Source organism: Balaenoptera borealis (genome assembly GCF_965194805.1).
Source record: "Balaenoptera borealis genome assembly, contig: HAP1_SCAFFOLD_1915, whole genome shotgun sequence".
In the NCBI taxonomy this organism is placed as follows: Eukaryota; Metazoa; Chordata; class Mammalia; order Artiodactyla; family Balaenopteridae; genus Balaenoptera; species Balaenoptera borealis.
The window spans coordinates 205-22,140 of NW_028122343.1; the positions used below are offsets into that span (position 1 = coordinate 205).

The following is a 21,936-nucleotide window of genomic DNA, read 5'->3' on the forward strand; positions in this document are numbered from 1 at the left end:
TGATAATTTGAGCATGGTGTGCCTAGGTGGGGATCTCTGATTTTATCCTGCTTGGAGTTTGTGGAACTTCTTGGGTGTGTAGAGTCATGTCTTTCCTCCGAGTTTGGAGGTTTTCAGGCATCATTTCTTCAATGATTTCCTGCCCCTTTCTCTCTCTCCTCTGCCTCTGCAAGTGTCATTATGTGTACATTGATAAGCTTGCTGATGCACATAAGTCTCATAGGCTTTGCTCATTATTCTTCATTCTTTGCTTTTCTGCTCCTCTTTTCCTTTCCAGAGACTGGATAGTTCAACTAACCTTTTAAAACTCGCTGATTCTTTTTCTCCTGGTCAAATTTGCTGTTGGACATCTTTTATTAATTTTTCATTTCACTTACTGTGCTTTGCAGCCGAAGAACTTTTATTTTGTCCCTATTTATAATATCTGTCTCTTTGTGATACATCTTTCTCATTGTTTCCTAGTTCTTTGATCATTGTTTCCTTTCGCTCATTGAGTTTATTGAAGACAGTTGACTTAAAATGTATTCTTCTAGTAACCCAAATCCTGTGCTTTACCTCTGACAGTTTAGAGTAATTAATTTTTTCCATGTGAACAGGACACACATTCCTCCCATCCCCTCCAACTTTATGGAAGTATAATTTACAAATAAAATTTCTATATTCACGGTGAACAGTGTGATGCTTGATGTATGTATACATTGTTAAATGATTACCACAGTGAAACTGATTAATACATCTATCACCTCACATAGCTAAAGGTTTTTGGGGGGTGGTGTGTGGGATAAAACTAAGATCTACTGTCTCAGCAAGTCTCCAGCATACCACACAACATCTTAAATTATATCAGCATGCTGTACATTAGATCCCTAGAATGTATTTATCTTATAACTGATCATTTGTACCCTTTGATGAACCACCCCCCAAATAACAAACCTAAACCTGGAGGCATCATGCTTCCTGATTTCATTATTTTACAAAGGTATAGTAATCAAAACAGCATGGTACTGGCATAAGAACAGATATAGACATAGACCAATGGAACAAAATATAGAGCCCAGAAATCAACCCACACATATATGCTCAACTATTTGACAAGAACACACAACGAGGACAGGAGAGTCTCTTCAATAAATGGTGCTGGGAAAACTGGATATCCACATGCAAAGATACTATATTGGACCCTTATCTTACACCATACCCCAAAATGAACTCCAAATGGATTAAAGACTTAAACGTAAGGCCTGAATCTGTAAAACTCCTAGAGGAAAACACAGGGGTAAGCTCCTTGACATAGGTTATGGCAATGATTTTTTTTTGAACTGACACCAAAACAAAGGCAACAAAAACAAAATAAACAAGTGGACTACATCAAACTAAAAAGCTTCTGCACAGCAAAGGAAACAATCGACAAAATGAAAAGGCAACTGACCTATGAAGCAGAAGAAAACATTTGCAAATCATGTTATCTGTTGAGGGGATAATATGCAAAATATATAAGGAATTCAATCAACTCAACATCAAAAAAAAAAACAAAAAAACAAACACAAAACCAACAAATAATTAATAAAAGGGTACACAGTCTGAATATACATTTTTCCAAAGAAGACATACAACTGGCCAATAGGTATAGGAAAATGTGTTCAACATCACTAACCCTGAGGGAAATGCAAATCAAACTGTAATTAAGACATCACACCTATTAGGATGGCTATTTTCAAAAGGACAAGAGATAGCAAGTGTTGGCAAGAGTGTGGTAAAAAGGGAACCCTCGTGCCCTGTTGGTGGGAAAGTAAAATGGTGCGGCCACTATGGACAACGGTATGGAGGTTCCTCAAAAGATTGAAAATAGAACTAGCAGATCAGCCAGCAATCCCACTCCTGAAAACAGATCCAAAGGAGGTGATTTCTGCTCTGCTCTCTTATGCTCATTGCAGCATTATTCACAATAGCCAAGGAATGGAGACAACCTAAGTGTTTTGGGCAGATGAAAGGATCAAGAACATATCATATATATATAAAAGACATATAAATGAATTCTTCTTAAGAATTCATCTGAGGGCTTCCCTGATGGCGCAGTGGTTAAGAATCCACCTGCCAACGCAGGGGACACGGGTTCGAGCCCTGGTCTGGGAAGATCCAGAACAACTAAGCCCGTGCGCCACAACTACTGAGCCCGTGCTCTAGAGCCCGTGAGCCACAACAAGTATCATATGATATCACTTACATGTGGAATCTAATACAAAATGATACAAATGAACTTATTGATATTTACAAAACAGAAACAGACTCACAGACATAGAAAACAAACTTATGTTTACCAAAGGGGAAAGGGGGTGGGGAAGGGATAAATTAGGAGTTTGTGATTAGCAGATATAAACTACTATATATAAAATATATAGGGCTTCCCTGGTGGCGCAGTGGTTGAGAATCTGCCTGCCAATGCAGGGGACACGGGTTCAAGCCCTGGTCTGGGAAGATCCCACGTGCCGCGGAGCAAGCCTGTGCGCCACAACTACTGAGCCTGAGTTCTAGAGCCCGCAAACCACAACTACTGAGCCCGTGGGCCACAACTACTGAAGCCCGCGCACCTAGAGCCCATGCCCCACAACAAGAGACGCCACCACGGTGAGAAGCCCGTGTACCTCAACGAAGAGGAGCCCCCATTCGCCGCAACTAGAGAAAGCCCGCGTGCAGCAACGAAGACCCAACACAGCCAAAAGTAAAAAAAAAAAAAAAATGTTATGGACTGAATTCTGTTCCCCCCAAATTGGTATGTTGAAGCCCTAACCCCCAATGTGACTATATTTGGAGATATGGCCTTCAAGGTTAAACGAGGTCATAAGCTTGGAGCTCTAATCCAATAGGGGGGGTATCCTTATAAGAAAAGGAACAGATGCCACAGAGCTCTCTGTCTCCCCACACTGAACAAAGAAAAGGCCATGTGAGGACACAGTGAGAAGACAGATGTCTGCCAAGGACAAAGGTCTTACCAGGTATAAATTCTTTTAGCAAATTCTAGATTTCCAACTGGATTAAATTGTGCACCTTTGTATCGATTTAATTGTTGCCTCCCTCTGTATTGAAGTTTTCTAATTTCATTCTCTCTGATTCTTTTTGCTTGCTCGTTTGTCACTGGATGTACTTTGTGTGTGTGTGTGTGAGGGGGTGTCCTCTCTAATCTGCTCATATTTATAGATTTCTTCCTTCAGACAGCATCAAATCAGTTTCATTAGGGTTAGGGGCCTCCCCTATGGCAATGGTTGCTTAATAAGTTTTAAGGACTCTGGCTTAAGTTGGGTTTAATTTCATCACCGTGTCACAAAAGTGCCATGGTTGCTCTTCCCTATCATTAGGATGATCAGGATTTTCACTGCAACACAGGCATAGGCAACAGAGTGGCACAGCAGAAGATTGCTGGGCCCCCAAGCCAGAGGTGGGTGGACTGAAAACATCTTCTGCTAGGGTGCTGCCACTTGCGCTGCATGGAATTATTATTATTTTGTCTTTTCTCTCTGTACAAATTCCCTCAGAATATTTTAGATTTCTAGCAGTGCAAATTTACAGCTGTGGGTTTTATCTCCATCTAATCATGAGTGGTCCAGACCTTCTGGGTGGTTATGGGGACAGGGTCGGAGGCCCAGTGACCCACCTCTTGGGCAGCCCAGGAGAGGAGGACATCGCAGGCCATGCAGGACACATGGGGGTTGCATTCTGGAACAGCGTGAACCAGAAGGGTCTGGGGGAAGCGGGCTTTGCAGTATCACGAGGGTGAGGTACCCCCTGGTTCCTAAGCAAGGATGTGATTGGCTTGCTTGAATCGTTCTGCTGGCTGACAAGGAAACACTATTCAGGGATAATAAGCAGGAATGCATCTGGTGCATTTAATAAGAAGCGTTGTTGCTAGAGGACCCTATCTGGCGGAGCAGAGTGGGGAGCGGAATCTGGGATTAGGCCGGTCGAGGCCCTCCCAGTTTTACCAGCCGTCAGCTCAGCACAGAATACTGCCTTTAGCCCTCACCGCACCATCACCCCCTCCCCGCGCACTCACACACAGGGGCCAGTATACCTGGCTGAGGAGAACTCAGTCCCTGGAGATGGAGGGGTGGACCCTGGGGCGGTAGTTCCCCGAACCCCGCCACTTCAGCGCTATTAGGCACCACAGCAACAGAGGGGCTGAAGCAAGGGGGCTCCATCGCAGCTGGTCGTCCCCATCCCCACCACCAACTCCTCTAGGGACTGGCCAGCAGGCAGCGCGCGTGGGCAGCGGTTCAAAAGCGCAGGCCCACATCGGCTCCAGCCGTCTCCTTCTAAGAGGTCGCCCACTCACCCACCGCCCTCCCAGCTCATGGCAGCCTGCCGACCCCGCTTACCAATCGAAGAAGTCCAGAACGACGTCAGGAACATCAGACGAGGAGAGGTTAGAAATCAAAGCGGAATTTCCAGCTGGGTTTCGGGTCGTCGCCCTCCAAGGGCCGGGTCCTGATGAGCAGCAGGAGCACAGCGGCCCGCCGCATGTCGGGACGCCAGAGCTCCGACCGTCGGAGAACCCTGGAGACCGCTGCGGACCGGGAGGAAGAGAGACGAGGTGGGGGGGGGGGGGAGCGGGATAACCAAGAGGAGCGGGGCGCGGACCTCGTGCTTCGGCCAAGAGCCACCTGTAAGGTGAGAACATCGAGGCCAAGGGGAGTGGGGAGGGTGGGGGTCGACCAGCGGCCCTGAGCCAGGGAGCGGCAAGAAGAGCAGCAGCCCAGCAGCTTCACTCCACGCAGCAACCGGACCACGCACCCAGCCGCTGCCCAGAGCGCGGGGTCTGAAGCACGTCCGGCTGCCGCTGGGCGGGCCCCAAGCCCGGCGCACAACTGGCTCCGCCCACCCCGACGGCAAGCGAGCTTAGCCAATCCGGCAGGCGCCGGGACCCATTGAACGAGATGCGCGGTCCCGCCTCCTACCGCAGCCTGTGCGCCGCCCAGCCCTCTGCTCCTTCTGGCGTCCGCAGTCATTCCTTGGTCAGCCCCAGCTCCAGCTCCCTGGCAGCTGGAGAGCTGGGCCTGGGGTCGGCGGCGTGGGGCACCCCGCCCTGCGCCTCCCCTCTGCAAAAACGCAAAATGTGCTTTTCACTTGAAACAGCGTATGCCCAAGAGTTTGCTTTTTGTGGTGAAAGGAGTAATTTGACCGCCCGGGCTGAATCTGCAGTTTGAAAGATCTGGACACCTCTGAGGAATCAGGACATAGTTGACTGGTGGTCATTCCCAGACCCTCGGGCCTCCAGTCAACCAGAGCGCCTGTCCTCTGGAAGGGATAGAGGAGGTTCAACCTGTGCATGTCGTGGCCCGGCTCTGGCCCGTCATCAGGACAGAAATTGGGCTCCAGGAGCCCCCCTCCCATAGCTAAGGGATGCACAGTTGAAGTGAGGGTTCTTGGCTGACAGCATTGAAGGGGAAAAGAAGGCAACGGTCAGTGTATCGGATCTTCAAGGCAGTGAGCCCCTGGAGAGCAGGCCACTGTAATGCTCCAGCATTCTGGCCCCAGCATGTGGGGGAAAAAAGCCTTACATTTTTGCTAGAGGCCTTCTCTTCTTTCCGCTACCCTGAACATTGCCACATAGAATAGAAATATCTCAGAGAAAGAGGAAATGCTTCCACTCATTCACTACCCTTCGTCCTTCCCATCTTGGTACCTTGATGAAGCAAGGTCAGAAAGAGGCTTCTTCAGAGCACATAAGCCAGATGGGCAATGAACAGATAAACCTCAGTCATATTCACCAGCGCTGGACCTCGTGAGGCATGCCATTTAAAAGTGTTGAAATCAAAATGGATTTCAGGTTCACTCTTGGTCAACTAGAATATTCAAACAAACATTCTCCCCCTTCCCCTTTCCTTCAGTATTTGGTGAGAAGAGCTGGGACTGCTTGTGCCCAGCATATTGCAAAGCTTTAGTTGCATGGAACTTCCTGGGGTGGCTGAGTGTTTTGTACAGCTAAAAACTGAACTCTTTACCCCACCTCGACCCCTTCTCAAGCACCCCACTTTTTCTTTTCAACCATTTTAGAATCACACGTTTTTTAAATGTTTCTCTTAATTTCCTTCCTTCTCTTCACCAGCAGAGCATCTTCACACCTTCGTTTCCCCTCTCCTTTCCCCCTCTTTTTCCTTCTATTGCAGTAAGTGCTTTCTTCTCACTTACGGGGCGGATCCACATAGAACTAAGCCACATACTTACGTGGGGGATCCCTCTATAACTAACCATCACAACAGCAGTGGGTCAGCTGAGCCCAGCCCTACTGCTCTTAATCCTGCACCCCTTGTCTCTGGTCACTCAGGCATCCTCGTAGAGACAATACTTGCTTGTCAAAAATGAAAAGGTCATTTCCGATCATTTTGTCCAAGCATCTGCAGTGTATATGGGCGGGGAGGGGTGGGGACACACTTTGGTTTATTCTTTACCCTAAACTACTCTACCTCTCACTTCTAAAATGAAAATATCCCAGTCTTGGACCGCAAGCGCCTAGCCATGCTGCTCTCTCATTCTTCTACTCTCTCTACACGTGTTCTTTTATCTCACTGAGCCCTCCTATTCCTTGGCCTCTCTGGTTTTTGCCCATCTGCACTCTCCCTCTTCTATCTCTCCCTCGTGTCACCATTGATTTGGTTTCGGGTTTCTTTTTTTTTTTTTTTCCTGGCCGTGCCGCGCAGCTTGCTGGGATCGTAGTTCCCAGAACAGGGATCGAACCCGGGCCACGGGCCACTGTCGAGTCCTAACCACTGGACCACCAGGGAATTCCCTGGGGTTTCTCCTCTTTTCCTTCTTTTCCTGATCACACTCAGGCATACTAAGTTGTCAATACATCTACCACCGCTTATTCTTCTACGCTTACAACACCTTCCGTATCTCCACATCCAGTTATCACCCATAGCCAATCAACTGTTGCCTTTCAGTTCTACACACTTCTTCATGTGCTTTCAATACCCCTACCTTAGTCTAGAACTTCAGCATCTCTCACATAAATCACTCCTATAATGAGCACTCCATTCTTCCTCCTCGCTGACCTTTCTTCACATTGCTTTCAGAGTGACATTTCTAAAACACAAATTACATCCCAGATTAGACCCCCATGATGGCTTCTTGTAGCCTTAATAATGAAGTCTCCACTCCTGTCTCTGGGGAAACGCAGATGGCCAATGGGCACATGCACACATGTTCAACATCACTAATCGTCGGGGAAATGCAAATCAAAACCACAATGAGACATCACCTCACAAAAGGACACACGTAACAAATTTTGGAGAGGACGTGGAGAAAAGGCAACCATCCTACACTGTTGGTGGGACTGTAAATTGGTGCAGCCACTGTGGAAAACAGTATGGATATTTCTCAGAAAACTAAAAATAGATCTACCATACGACCCAGCAATTCCACTCCTGAGCATATATCTGTAAAAAAGAAAAACACGAATTCAAAAAGATGCATGCACCCCAATGTTCATAGCATGGTCATTTATAATTGCCAGCGTATGGAAGCAATCTGTGTCCGTCAACAGATGAATGGACAAAGAAGATGTGATGTATATATACAAAGGAATACTAATCAGCCATAAAAAAAGAATTTTGCCATCGGCAGCAACATGGATGGACTTGCAGGGTATTATGTTAAGGGAAACAAGTGAGACAGAGAAAGACAAATACTCAGTAAATTTAAAAGATTTAATAACTGGCTGAATTAATGGACCTAGAAATGAATGTAGAACTGACTTAAGAAAGGGTAAGTGTTCAACAACACACATGCTGCAGAGAGCAGAGAAAGGGCACGGCTTATTTGAATACCACCTAATAAGTTGGTATTACTAGGTCTACAGAGCTAGTGGGCCCTTTTGTGTGCGTCTTAAATGCCAAGTTTATTGTGTATGCAGTAGAGTCATCAAAATTTTCTTACAGGAATTTGGCATGGCCAGAGTTGGGTTTTAGGAAGGTTAACTTAGCAAGTATATGAAGCATGTATCTGTGGGGAAAGACATGGAGGTAGGAGAAGGTTAGGAGACTAGGGCAAAGTTCAGGCAAGAAGTAATGAAGGTAATGATACTAAGAGTTGGCAAGAATGTGGAGCCAATAGAAATCTCATCCTCTGCTGTTGGGAGTATGAACTAGTACAACTGTTTTGAAAGATAATTGGTGTTACCAGTAAGGTTGAACTTGGGCAGACCCTACGACCCAGAAATTTCATGCCTAGGCCTATACTCTAGATCAGGGTTACTCAGCTGTTGACATTTTGGAAAGACAATTCTGGGTTGTAGAGGACTGTCCTGTGCATTGTAGGATGTTTAGCAGTATCCTTGGCCTCCACCCACTAGATGCCAGTAGCACACCCTCAGTTATGACAACCAAAATGTTTCCAGACGTTATCAAATGTCACCCTGGTTGGGGCGGAGGGGGCAGTGCGTAAAATTGCCCTCAACTGAGAAACTACAGAAACTCTTGCATGTGGGCATAGGGGGATATGAGTGAGAAAATTCGTCGCAAGATAATTTGCAAAAGCATAAAACTGGAAACAACCCACATGTCCATCAACAGGAAATAGACACCCTGTGGAATTTTCATACGATGGATAACTATACGGCAATGAAAACTGATTACTACAGTTGCACACATCAACATGGATAAATCTCACAAACACAAAATTGGGGGGGGGGGAGAAAGAGTAAGGCAAGTAATACATCTAGTATAATTACATTCACATAAAATCCAAAATGGACAAGAAATAACATTATTTAAAGGAACATTCCTCTGCCGTGAATGTATAAATAAGTGAATTATTAACAAAGTTCAGGATCGTGGTTACCTCAGGGAAGGAATGAGGGGATGACGCAGGAAGGGCACAGGTGGGCTTCCAAGGCATTAGCCGTGTTCTAGTTCTCAAGCTTGGTGGTGGGTACACAGGTTTTTATATTATTATGATATACCTTACATATATGCTGTATTATCTTCTGTATACATGAACCAGTTCATAATTTGTCAGGAAGTGATGCGGTCTAAAATAACGCAGGAAAATGGAGAGAAAGGCAGCAGAGTAAATAACTAATTGGATGAGACAGAGAGACAGAGAGAGAGAGAGAGGGAAGAGCCAACTTTTAGGTGCCTCTTAGAATCGTTTTAAACTCATTTTCTTCATAGATTTGGTGATGATATCAATTCCTTATCTGTAAACACACACAATTCATTGCTCAGACTTCTAAGAAATGTACATTTTATGCCTCAAAACAGATCCTACTATATGATGTGATTCACAGGACTTGATAATACCACATTTCCCAGAACACCATTGTCTGAGAATCCTGCCCTGTTAGACTTGTAAACGTGTACTCATTTGTATTCCTTGGAGTTATGAGCATCTGAAAATAGGTGGTTTAGAGTAAAAGTGATTCTTCATCATTAACTTTAGTGTCATTAGAATATCCCTAACTGGTACAGAAAACTGTTTCCAACTCCGGCACCCACCCTACCCCTCTGTTTTTCTCCCAATGGTCACCTCTCAGGTAGTGGAATAAAAGGAGATTTTTTCGATCAAATCCTTTCAGATGATGGAGCCATAAGCAAGGAAAATATCAGAACATCCTAACCTTTCCTGGACGAGGCAGAGAGGGACAAGACAGGTCTTTTCCTACAAGGAGCACAAAGTTTTCAAGGTTGAGGGACTCACTGAGAACATCTTTTATACGTGTGGACACAGAAAAACCCACAAACACCCAGAGAAACAGGAAATGCAGGATTCGTCCCTGACCTGATTTAAGGACCGTCTCTCAGAGACTCAGAGAAGCCTGATACGTTAGAGCTACAGCAGACCCTCAGAGCAGCAAGCCTGAGCTTCCTCCCTCAACATGAGAGGCTTCAGGTGCATACATGTGGGTAACGTAGCCCACGTGTCCTGTTCCCTGTATACACAGCCAGCACCTCGTAGATACCTCTCAGTCCTGAGAGTATAACACTGACAGTGCCACTCAGCTCTCAGAAGCACAGACTCAGTGAAGAGGAACACACATGCCTCTTGGGGCTTGGGACATGGGGCCACCTGGGGAGTAAATTCAGGGCCCTAGGGAACTGGAGCTCGGTAAGGGGCAGGGACACGGACTCCCAGCATGCACCAAAAAAGGCGTATCTCAAAAAGAGGTGTGCAGGCGTTTGTCGAAAGTGAACCTCCCGGGACTTCCCTGGCGGCCCAGTGCTTAAGACTCTGCGCTCCCAATGCAGGGGGCACGGGTTCGAACCCTGGTCGGGGATCTGATATCCTGCATGCCACACGACGTGGCCAAAAAATAATTATAAATAAATAAATAAATAAATAAATAAATAAATAAATAAAGTGAACCTCCGAAAATTCTTAAGCCCAGGTAAAGGCCTTTAATATTAACTATAGTTAATACATTAACTGTATTAACACAGAAATACACACATACACACCCTGCTGGCATGGCATGAACCATACAGAAGCAAACCAATTTGAGGCCTTTCGAGGGACCCTACATGGATAAATTTCTACTTGGACTGTTCCTTCATTAAACAATGGTGACAAAAGGCCTTGTGCCGCTTTCTGTTGTTGTTCTAGCCATAAGGAATACCCTGTGTTACTACAGGATAATGCATTTTTAAATGTCAACCCCAGTGACAGGGGAAAGGGTTGCGGATACCTTACACTAACTTCACTTTAACAGACCTTTATCAAGCATCTACGAAGAAGGAAACACAGTGCTTTAGGAGAGAGAAATAAATAAAAGCCTTTAAGTTCCAAACAATTCAGAAGCTCACACGTTAGGCAGCTGGGGAGATACACACGTAAATAAATAATGTTAATCTACCCTAGGATACGTGAGGCACTAGCATAGAAAATAGAAGAAGGTATTGATGCTAACTAGCAAGCTCTCAAGCAGCCTTAACTAAAGATAGAAATAAGGCCTTCTACCCTCAGACCCCTGGTTCTCCCCTTCTATGGTCCTCTGCTCTGCTCAAGTACCACTTCACCTTTTTCCCTTAAAGAAGTTCCAGATATTAGGCCCATTTCCTCCTTTAATTTTCTTTAAATTAGGACATATTTCAGACCTCGACAAAGGTACAGAGAATGCTACACCCATGCAACCATCAGCCGTCTTAAGAAACGTAAGCTTACAAATGAAATTGAAACCCAGTGTACCTCTCCCCAATTGAATTCTCCCTCTCTTTCCATACATTTAACCACCGTCTTAAATAAGTTTATTGTTCTCATACACACCTTTCTGCATACTACATATGTATGCATTACTCCTATGTATGCCTTTTACTACAAATACATGTATCTATAATCAATCTAATAACTTTTGCATGTCTTTAAACTTCATACGTGCATGGTATCATAATGCTTTTATCCTTTTGGAACTAGGTTTCTCCTTCATCTTTTTCTCCCTTCCACTACTGAATCCTTGCCCCTTGTTATAAGCTGAACTGTGTCCCCGCAAAAGATATGTTGAAGTCTTGACCCGCGGAACCTGTAAATGTGACCTTATTTGGAAATCGGGTATTTGCAGGTGTAATAAAGATCAGATGAGGTCACACTGGATTAGGGCGGGCCCTTAATCCAGTATGACTGGCGTCCTCATAAGAAGAGAAAGAACACAGAAACAGAGACACAGGGGAAAACACTATGTAAAGATGAAGAAAGAAATTGGAATCATGCGTTTACAAGCCGAGTGATGCCAAGGATTGACAGCAGCCACCAGAAGCTAGGAGAGAGGCATGGAACAGATTCTCCCTCCGAGCCTCCAGAAGGAACCAACCCTGCCGACACTTTGACCTCAGACTTCTGGCCTCCAGAACTGTCAGAGAATAAGTTTCGGTTGTTTTAAGCCACCTGCTTTGTGGTAATTTGTTACGGTAACCCTAGGAAAGTAACACATCCCTCCGGGAGCTCTCTGTGTCTCAGGCCCCTGAGAATTCTAGTGTCTTCCTCAGTCCAGATCTTACCATCCTGTTCAGTTTACCTGCAACAGTACCAAGTCAGTGAATTAAGGCTGGTCCTACCGTAGGTGTACTTAAACGTTTCCCCCATTGCTCTAAAGCAGTGGTTCTCAAACTTTAGTGTGCTTCAGTAGCACTTGGAGGACTTGTAAAACCCGATGGCTAGCAGCCTACCTTCAGAATATCCAATTCAGTAGGTCTGGAGCAGGGTCTGAGAATTTGCATTTCAAACAAGTTCCCAGCTGCTGCTGCTGCTGCTCCATGGCAGGCCAATAGCGCCATCTGGTCTCCAGGCAAGCTAGGTCGTCCGTCAGGTCCTTTCAATAACACGTACTAGAGGCTGGGCCACCATCTCTCTCGTCACACAACTTGTTTATAATCTAATATTTTAATTTATTTGAGGCTGCAATAAAAGGATTTGAAACAGGCTTACCAAATAGTTGAAAGAAATCCCTTTCAATGACAGTAAGGTGGGCCGAAAGAAATAGAACAAAGATACGTTGGAGTCAGTGTTATTTAGGTTAAAAAAAAAAATCTGCAGCTTATTCATGTCAAACAAGCTTTTATTTTCAATGTGAACAATACTATCAAATTTATCTGTAAAAGGTCAGAATAAAGTCAGATGTCACTTAATATCATTTTGGGATGCTGAACTTTGGAACAAAATTTGCATTGTGGGCTAATGAAAACTAGAATATCCGTGAAGAACAAATTCATCTCTTCTTTCGCCGTCCACTTCTTTTTATGCCTTCCAACTGTAGGATGGGATAAGAGTCAATTAACAATTGTACACCAATAACATGCAGCAGGGACTTTCTAAATATGAGTCAATACTATGTACATCTGTTGGCTCTCCAAGGAGAGAACAAGATGTTTTCTTCTTGTAACCCAGAGCCTTGGTTGTCAGGGTGCACATCATTTCATCACACCAACCTCATCTCTCTCTTGCCCACCACTATAAATGCTAGATTTTTTTCTTGAGAGGCCACTCTGCCATTTAAATGTCTTTCCACCTTAAGAGCCTATGCTCCTTACACAAATCATAAATCCCTTATAATCCCAGACCTTCAGTTTCCGTATCTGTAAAATGAGAATGAGGCTGTTATCAAACATCCACAGGTGTGAACATTAAGAAAGGGAGAAAGAAAGAGCGTGATACTGAGAGAGAGAGAGAGATGAGACAGAGAAAGGAAAAGATGAATGGGTAGAGGAAGGAGAAACTAAGATTGAATTACCGACTCAGGGATAGCCAATAATCTTACTATGGCTAATTTTCTCTTCTTTTGAATAAAAAATCTAAATTGAACTAATATTTGTGAACTACTCATGAAATGCAGTCTTATGTGAAATCCTTAACGTTTTACTACTTTGTAAGGAGTCACCTTCTCAAAGGCATTGTTATTCCAAGAGACTCCATTTCTGTGGCCAGGGGATGAAGGTACCGCTAGTGCACAGCTTACTCGCTTTAGCTGCTTCTTCTGGTGACCATTCTCTAAAAATATAGGTCTCTATATTTTAGACCTCTAAAAACATATAGGTCTCTATTTCCAGGTCTGATAAATTTCCCATCTGTAGTAGTCTTAAAGCTACAGGACAAAGGACTTGCGGCTGCAAATGAAATACTTTTCAGAACACACTTCCTTCTATATCATCTAGAATACAAGTCCATTAGTAACATTAAACTGTTTTTCCAAAACTAAATTTCAACAATTTTTTCTTATTTACTTTACAAAAAAAATTTAAAACACGATAGATAGCTAGTGGGAAGCAGCTGCATAGCACAGGGAGATCAGCTCGGAGCTCTGTGACCACCTAGAGGGGTGGGATAGGGAGGATGGGAGGGAGACGCAAGAGGGAGGAGATATGGGGATATAGGTATACGTATAGCTGATTGACTTTGTTATAAAGCAGAAACTAACACACCACTGTAAAGCAATTATACTCCAATAAAGATGTTAAAAAAATAAACCAAAAATAAATTAAGTATGTAAACAAAACAAAACAAAACATAAAGCTGTTAGTAACAGGTATATGTCAGGAATGGTTGCACTATACAATAATACCTGTATTCTCCAGAGCTGCCCTCTGCTGAGACCGTACCCACTTTGGGTCCTTCTTCTGCTTTTTCCTTTCCATCCTCTTTCTCTTCCTCAGCATTTTCATACTGATGTGCACTCTCTTCTTTAGTGTCGAATGATACGGACTTTGGCATCACAAGGTGGTGGGAAACATTTCCCGATTTAAAATCAGCAGCAGAATCTAGTTCTCTGCCCTCAGGAGGTTCTGGAGAAGAGAAATATGTCAAAACATAAATAAATAAATAAATAAATAAATAAATAAATAAATAAATAAAAAGAAGAGCTGGCCATGTTCCTACTGGTTGATACAACACTTCCATGGGCCTCACAGTTCTGCTGCTTGACAGTTTTCACAACATTTTTCCCCTCCTTCCAGTAGATCTCACACACTGTGCTGCTGATTATTTCTGGCCCTTTGGAGAAGGGATCGAAATCATTTGATTCTCAGAGCATTTTTGTATGTTTCTGCCAGAACGTCACTGGAAAATGTTCACCCGATTTAAAGACAAGTTCTACCGCGAAGCTCACTGATTCCTCAACCACTGAAAAGTGCCCCTGTGACCTTTCATCATTTTCTCAGGTCATCCTACTGAGAATCTTTACATTTTTAGAAGCCCGTCAACCAAAAGTGAGGCATGCCATTTGTTCGCCCCTAGGTTGGTAGAGAGCAGCATACTTTTTCTCAAGATCATAAAGGTCTTTAGAGAATTGGGCTTCTACTTGTGCATATCGTGCCTGAAGGTTTTTGAGAGCTTTGACCCGCTGCTTAACCGCCAGAGGCCAGCGCTGAGCGCGGCCTGCCTTTCAGGCCGATGCCCCAGCAGGGGCTGCAAGGGCCTGGGGACTGGGCCGCCCCTCGCCAGCCTCGGCCCCGTCGTCAGGTCCACACGCCCCAGCCTCCCAGGACTCGGAGGCATCAGCCAGGACCTCGCCCGCCCAGAACTCGGCCGCCGCCGCCGGTTCCTCTGCCTTCTGGGATGCCGCCCCCTCTGCAGGTTCCTGCGGCTCCCAGGGCGGGGTGCCCTCTGCCTGGTACCCGCCCCGCCAGACCTCACCTGCCTCTCCCAGGTCTTCCTGCTCCTGAGGAGGCGCGGCATCCTCTGCAGGGTCCGAGAGCCGTCGGGAGCGGCGCCTGACCATCACGCGGCCGGCGTGGGGCCCGACCAGGACACGGTAGTTGTAGTGGCTGTGGTGCACACGGCAATGGACCGGATCCCGGAACAGGGACTGAAACTGCGCCATGGGGGGCCCGTGGCCCGCGACCACTCCCGCGCCCTCGTGCCCATTCTCGTCCTCCTCTTGTGTCTCTTCCTCCTCCTCGACCTCTTCCTCAGTTTCGTCTCCCTCTTCTGACTGGTACTCATCCTCCTCCTGGTCCTCGATCTCTAATTCAAAAATTTCCTCCTCCTCCTCCTCCTCCTCCTCCGTCTCCTCCTCCTCCTCCTCCTTCTCCACCTCCTCCTCCTCCTCCTCCTCCTCCTCCTCCTCCTCCTCCTCCTCCTCAACCAGCTCTACATCCCAGTCTTCTTCCACTGCGGCCTGGGCGGCCTCCTGCCCACCATCCTCCCCGTGAAGGGCTCTGGAGAGCCCCAGGGAGGCCAGAAGGGCCGCGGCCCCCTCGGCTCCATCCATCCCTCCCGAAGGGGATGCGCGGACCCCGAGGGGACTGGGGTCGCCACCCGCCCCGCCACCAGCTCCGGCCTGGCCACCTGGGATCGGCCCTCGCTCCTCTGTGGCAGACATGGCAGGACGGACGCGCCACACACGGATCGGGCTGCAGTGAAGATCGCGGGGAAGATGGCGGCCGCCGGGCTGAGTATCGCTGAGGGAGGGGACGCTGTTGGCAGCGGGGCCTCCGGCACGGGGTGGGGGCTGCAGAGAAGCCGGCTGCACAGGGGACAAGAGTCTGCGAAGATGCCTCTGGGGGCCCCGCCACGGGAAGGGCAGACCGCCGGCCTGTGGAGCGCCCCACCGAGACTGCGCCGAGGCCGCTGCGCACAGGGCGGGAAAGAGCCTGACTGGCTGGCGACGGGAGGCGGACCTTGGAAGGGTCAACCAAGGGCCACTTCCTCCAGCGCCGGCTCTAAGCTCATTTGCCAGCAGCCAAGGATTGACAGCACCGCCGTCCAATGAGTGACCAAGGTCTTCAGCTTCCCTGGAAGCCTTAAAGGCCCAGCTCACCCTGAGCCTCCGTGAGCCCACAGGAATCCCTTCCTTTTCATTCCACCACTGCAAGAGCAAAGCTACAGTGTCCCTATAGGGCGGCGCCCTGGGGTATGGGAACCTGCATGTGTTCCCCAATTGCCACCCTGGGGCAGCTCACGCTGACTGAGACACACTTAGTTCAAAAACGAGAGAGAGAGAGAAGGTGTATAGATCAAATCTCAGCAACGCTTAAAACCTCCCACAAGAGAGAGCAAGAGAATTTGGAGGTTTTAATGCGGTTAAAGCTACTTAGAAAAGGACATACAAAGTCGATATGGATGCAGTGAGAATGGAGAGTGGAGAGAAAGCAGTAAAGACAGGAGCCGGACAGTGTTTCATCAGGGCTCCCCAATTCACTTCCAGCCGCCAAGAAGTGAAGACAGAGAGAGAGAGGGAAGAGAGAGACACAGAGACAGAGACAGAGACAGAGACAGAGAGAGATACTTCTTTTAAAGACTGGGCTGAAAAAAAAAAAAAAAAAAGACTGGGCTGAGCACCTGCTCTGCACTGGATTGTGTACATCCCCTGCCTCCCCAATTCATACGATGAAGCCCGTCCCCCACCCCACCCCGCCCCCAGGAGATGGTATTTGGAGACTGGGTCTTTGGTAGGTCATTCAGTTTCGGTAAGGTCAGGAGGCTGCGGTCCACACGTTGGGATCACTGCCCTTACAGGAAGAGACCATAGATGGTGCTCTCCGCCCACCACCCCAACGTGAAGCCACAGGAAGAAGGCGGCTATCTTCAAGCCAAAACGAGGGCCCTCACCAAGAACTCCACCATGCTGGCACCCTGACCTTGGGCTTCCTAGCCTCCAGAACTGTAGGAAATAAACCAATGTCTTGTTTAAGCCGCCCAGCCTATGGCATTTTATTAGGGCAGCCTGAGCAGACTAATACAGCATGGCACACGTTAACAGGACAGGCTTCCTAGAATGATTTCTCGGTCAACAGTCCGAGACTTTTTGTTGTACTCAGCCCCACTTAGCCGAGTGGTCAAGGGTAACGAATGCTTAAAACGAGGAAGAAATCGGCAACTATTTTATGCTAATCCCACTTACTATTGTCGCTGGGCACAGAAGCAAGAGTGGGTGTTAGCTGTAACTTCACGTTCAGGAGAACATAAGCTATGTCCCTTACTTCCAGTAAGCACACCGCCTTGGGATCCAGGACATCTAATTTGACAGACCCTAACGTTTCACGGATGGGAAGCACACATTCTGCACTGCGCTCCTGGGAAGGTTGGCGAGAAGAGCTGTTGTTGCCACCCTGAGTCAGTATGGACCCCTACCCCAAGTTGGGTTCAAAGGTCAATCAAGACTGGTGACACCACACACACACACACACACACACACACACACACACACACACACTACCGAGACGCGATGCAAAGTGTATTCCTTACATGAGGAGGCTTCTGGGGGGAGAGCAGGGTAGCCTTTTCAAGCTGCTCCAAAAAAGACTTGAGAGAGTCAGGAAAGGAAGAAATTGCTTTGGGAGTTCTACTGTGATTAGTGGATGGGGCCAGCATGACAGTTCCCTTGTGCTGGCAGTAGCTAGTGTAGTTTGACGCCCACTCCTCCTCCCCTCCACCCTACAACCGCGCCAAAGGAGAGAGTGTGGGGCATTGGGGAAGAGGGAGGCTTGACGTTTAAAAGCCCTCAGCAGTCAAACATCAAAGGACGCAGTCAGACGCTATACTACAATTCACCTCTGGCGTGTGACTGGCGACTGAAACGTGCCATTTTCGTGTAATGGAATTTGAACTTGTGGAAGTAAGCCACTCTGGAACTCTGAGTCCTGCAGCCTAAGGCCGGGTAGGGAGGCAAAAGGTCCACTGAATGCCGTTCAAGAGCCCAGCGTTGTGTATCCTGAGAAGTAAAATGCATGCCTCGGTCACCATCAATAAGGCCCGGAACTCCAAAGCCAAGAAGGAGGGTCTTGGCAAAGCCCTGCATAGTGGCTTTAGTATATATAGAGACACGTGTGACCTGGATTTATAAGTTGGGAGTCTGTGGGCCAAGAGATTCCCAGGGCTCTTTACCCCAAAGGGGACAGGACAGTTTTACACAAGGAAACGTCGTTGCTGCCATGGGCCGGACCAGACAGCCAGACCGACGACAATGGCCTGATTGTCTATGAAAATGTGCAGACGGGGCTAACTGTTGGCCAGAGCATCCAGCGCTAAGGTGACTGCCTGAAGTTCACTCACTTGTGCTGTCTTTTCGTTGAACAGTTTTATCTATGGTTATTGTATTGATTACTGACAGGGAAAGACTTTTCCTGACCTTTTCCTATTTATTTTCCACATGTCAGCCTTTTTTTGTTCCTTCACCCCTCAATTACTGTATTTCGCTGTTATTAATTTCATTTTTCTAGTGTACAAAGTGATTCTTTATCACTCCTTTCTCTGTACCTTTTTTAGTTTTTTTATAGTGCTGGAGCTTTTTGTGGGGGCAGTGTCGGTGGTTACACTGGGAGTTACAATTAATATCTTAACTTTATAATAATCAAGTTTGTATTAATACGGAGATAGTTGCAATAGTATTCAAAAACTCTGCTTTTCCCCAGCTCTGCCACATTTCTTTATTTAATTATGGTGACACATGGCATGTTTGTATATTTGGTGCCCATTAACAGAGATTTATAGTTAATGCTTTATACATTTGTATTTTCAATCATATATGAGAACAAAAAGAGGAGATACAAACCAAAAGTACAGCAATACTGGCTTTTGCGTTTACCTGTGTAGTTACCTTGGCCTTTGTGGTTTATTTCTTCATATTGCTTCAGATAGGTGCCCAGCATTATTTCAATTCAGCCTGAAGGACTCCTTTTAGTACTTTCTGTAGGGCAAGCTTACTAGCTATGTACTCTCTCAGTTTTTGTTTGTCTTGGAATGTCTTTAACTCCCCTTCGTTTTCCCCACATATAGAATTCTTGGTTGAAAGGGTATTTTTGTTCATTTGTTCTACGCTTTTAATATGTCATTCCAATGCCAGCTGTCCTCTATGGTTTCTGTAGAGAAATGGGCACAAATCTTACTGAGGAATACTTGTAGGTGAGGAGTTGTTTCTATTGCTGTTTTCAAGGTTCACTCTTTGTCTTTGACTTTTGATAATTTGAGCATGGTGTGCCTAGGTGGGGATCTCTGATTTTATCCTGCTTGGAGTTTGTGGAACTTCTTGGGTGTGTAGAGTCATGTCTTTCCTCCGAGTTTGGAGGTTTTCAGGCATCATTTCTTCAATGATTTCCTGCCCCTTTCTCTCTCTCCTCTGCCTCTGCAAGTGTCATTATGTGTACATTGATAAGCTTGCTGATGCACATAAGTCTCATAGGCTTTGCTCATTATTCTTCATTCTTTGCTTTTCTGCTCCTCTTTTCCTTTCCAGAGACTGGATAGTTCAACTAACCTTTTAAAACTCGCTGATTCTTTTTCTCCTGGTCAAATTTGCTGTTGGACATCTTTTATTAATTTTTCATTTCACTTACTGTGCTTTGCAGCCGAAGAACTTTTATTTTGTCCCTATTTATAATATCTGTCTCTTTGTGATACATCTTTCTCATTGTTTCCTAGTTCTTTGATCATTGTTTCCTTTCGCTCATTGAGTTTATTGAAGACAGTTGACTTAAAATGTATTCTTCTAGTAACCCAAATCCTGTGCTTTACCTCTGACAGTTTAGAGTAATTAATTTTTTCCATGTGAACAGGACACACATTCCTCCCATCCCCTCCAACTTTATGGAAGTATAATTTACAAATAAAATTTCTATATTCACGGTGAACAGTGTGATGCTTGATGTATGTATACATTGTTAAATGATTACCACAGTGAAACTGATTAATACATCTATCACCTCACATAGCTAAAGGTTTTTGGGGGGTGGTGTGTGGGATAAAACTAAGATCTACTGTCTCAGCAAGTCTCCAGCATACCACACAACATCTTAAATTATATCAGCATGCTGTACATTAGATCCCTAGAATGTATTTATCTTATAACTGATCATTTGTACCCTTTGATGAACCACCCCCCAAATAACAAACCTAAACCTGGAGGCATCATGCTTCCTGATTTCATTATTTTACAAAGGTATAGTAATCAAAACAGCATGGTACTGGCATAAGAACAGATATAGACATAGACCAATGGAACAAAATATAGAGCCCAGAAATCAACCCACACATATATGCTCAACTATTTGACAAGAACACACAACGAGGACAGGAGAGTCTCTTCAATAAATGGTGCTGGGAAAACTGGATATCCACATGCAAAGATACTATATTGGACCCTTATCTTACACCATACCCCAAAATGAACTCCAAATGGATTAAAGACTTAAACGTAAGGCCTGAATCTGTAAAACTCCTAGAGGAAAACACAGGGGTAAGCTCCTTGACATAGGTTATGGCAATGATTTTTTTTTGAACTGACACCAAAACAAAGGCAACAAAAACAAAATAAACAAGTGGACTACATCAAACTAAAAAGCTTCTGCACAGCAAAGGAAACAATCGACAAAATGAAAAGGCAACTGACCTATGAAGCAGAAGAAAACATTTGCAAATCATGTTATCTGTTGAGGGGATAATATGCAAAATATATAAGGAATTCAATCAACTCAACATCAAAAAAAAAAACAAAAAAACAAACACAAAACCAACAAATAATTAATAAAAGGGTACACAGTCTGAATATACATTTTTCCAAAGAAGACATACAACTGGCCAATAGGTATAGGAAAATGTGTTCAACATCACTAACCCTGAGGGAAATGCAAATCAAACTGTAATTAAGACATCACACCTATTAGGATGGCTATTTTCAAAAGGACAAGAGATAGCAAGTGTTGGCAAGAGTGTGGTAAAAAGGGAACCCTCGTGCCCTGTTGGTGGGAAAGTAAAATGGTGCGGCCACTATGGACAACGGTATGGAGGTTCCTCAAAAGATTGAAAATAGAACTAGCAGATCAGCCAGCAATCCCACTCCTGAAAACAGATCCAAAGGAGGTGATTTCTGCTCTGCTCTCTTATGCTCATTGCAGCATTATTCACAATAGCCAAGGAATGGAGACAACCTAAGTGTTTTGGGCAGATGAAAGGATCAAGAACATATCATATATATATAAAAGACATATAAATGAATTCTTCTTAAGAATTCATCTGAGGGCTTCCCTGATGGCGCAGTGGTTAAGAATCCACCTGCCAACGCAGGGGACACGGGTTCGAGCCCTGGTCTGGGAAGATCCAGAACAACTAAGCCCGTGCGCCACAACTACTGAGCCCGTGCTCTAGAGCCCGTGAGCCACAACAAGTATCATATGATATCACTTACATGTGGAATCTAATACAAAATGATACAAATGAACTTATTGATATTTACAAAACAGAAACAGACTCACAGACATAGAAAACAAACTTATGTTTACCAAAGGGGAAAGGGGGTGGGGAAGGGATAAATTAGGAGTTTGTGATTAGCAGATATAAACTACTATATATAAAATATATAGGGCTTCCCTGGTGGCGCAGTGGTTGAGAATCTGCCTGCCAATGCAGGGGACACGGGTTCAAGCCCTGGTCTGGGAAGATCCCACGTGCCGCGGAGCAAGCCTGTGCGCCACAACTACTGAGCCTGAGTTCTAGAGCCCGCAAACCACAACTACTGAGCCCGTGGGC

At 45.6% G+C, this 21,936-nt stretch overlaps 1 protein-coding gene and 1 long non-coding RNA gene across 7 annotated transcripts in view; both read right to left on the bottom strand.

The window, feature by feature from the left end:
• Positions 1 to 535: 535 nt before the first annotated feature.
• On the bottom strand, positions 536 to 10,328 carry LOC309622258. Its single transcript, XR_014240651.1, has 2 exons — positions 4,371 to 10,328; positions 536 to 3,829 (listed from the first exon to the last, which is right to left on the bottom strand). It is a non-coding gene; the product is annotated as an uncharacterized lncRNA (long non-coding RNA).
• A 2,189-nt stretch (positions 10,329 to 12,517) lies between these two features.
• Positions 12,518 to 21,936, bottom strand: part of LOC309622256 (uncharacterized protein) — a 44,029-nt gene continuing 34,610 nt past the window's right edge. For 3 of the 6 annotated variants that reach the window (XR_014240648.1, XR_014240649.1, XR_014240650.1), the window contains 2 exons: positions 14,039 to 14,258; positions 12,518 to 12,730 (listed from right to left, as the gene is read on the bottom strand). Coding sequence is in view for 2 of the 6 variants with exons in the window: in XM_082409380.1 (XP_082265506.1) it covers positions 12,718 to 12,730; positions 14,039 to 14,258; positions 15,109 to 15,490; positions 15,560 to 15,796 (852 nt within the window). In the remaining 4 variants the exon portion in view is untranslated. Of the gene's footprint in view, positions 12,731 to 14,038; positions 14,259 to 15,108; positions 15,491 to 15,559; positions 15,941 to 21,936 lie in introns of all 6 variants that reach the window. The other 3 variants (XR_014240647.1, XM_082409381.1, XM_082409380.1) reach the window with 2 other exon arrangements.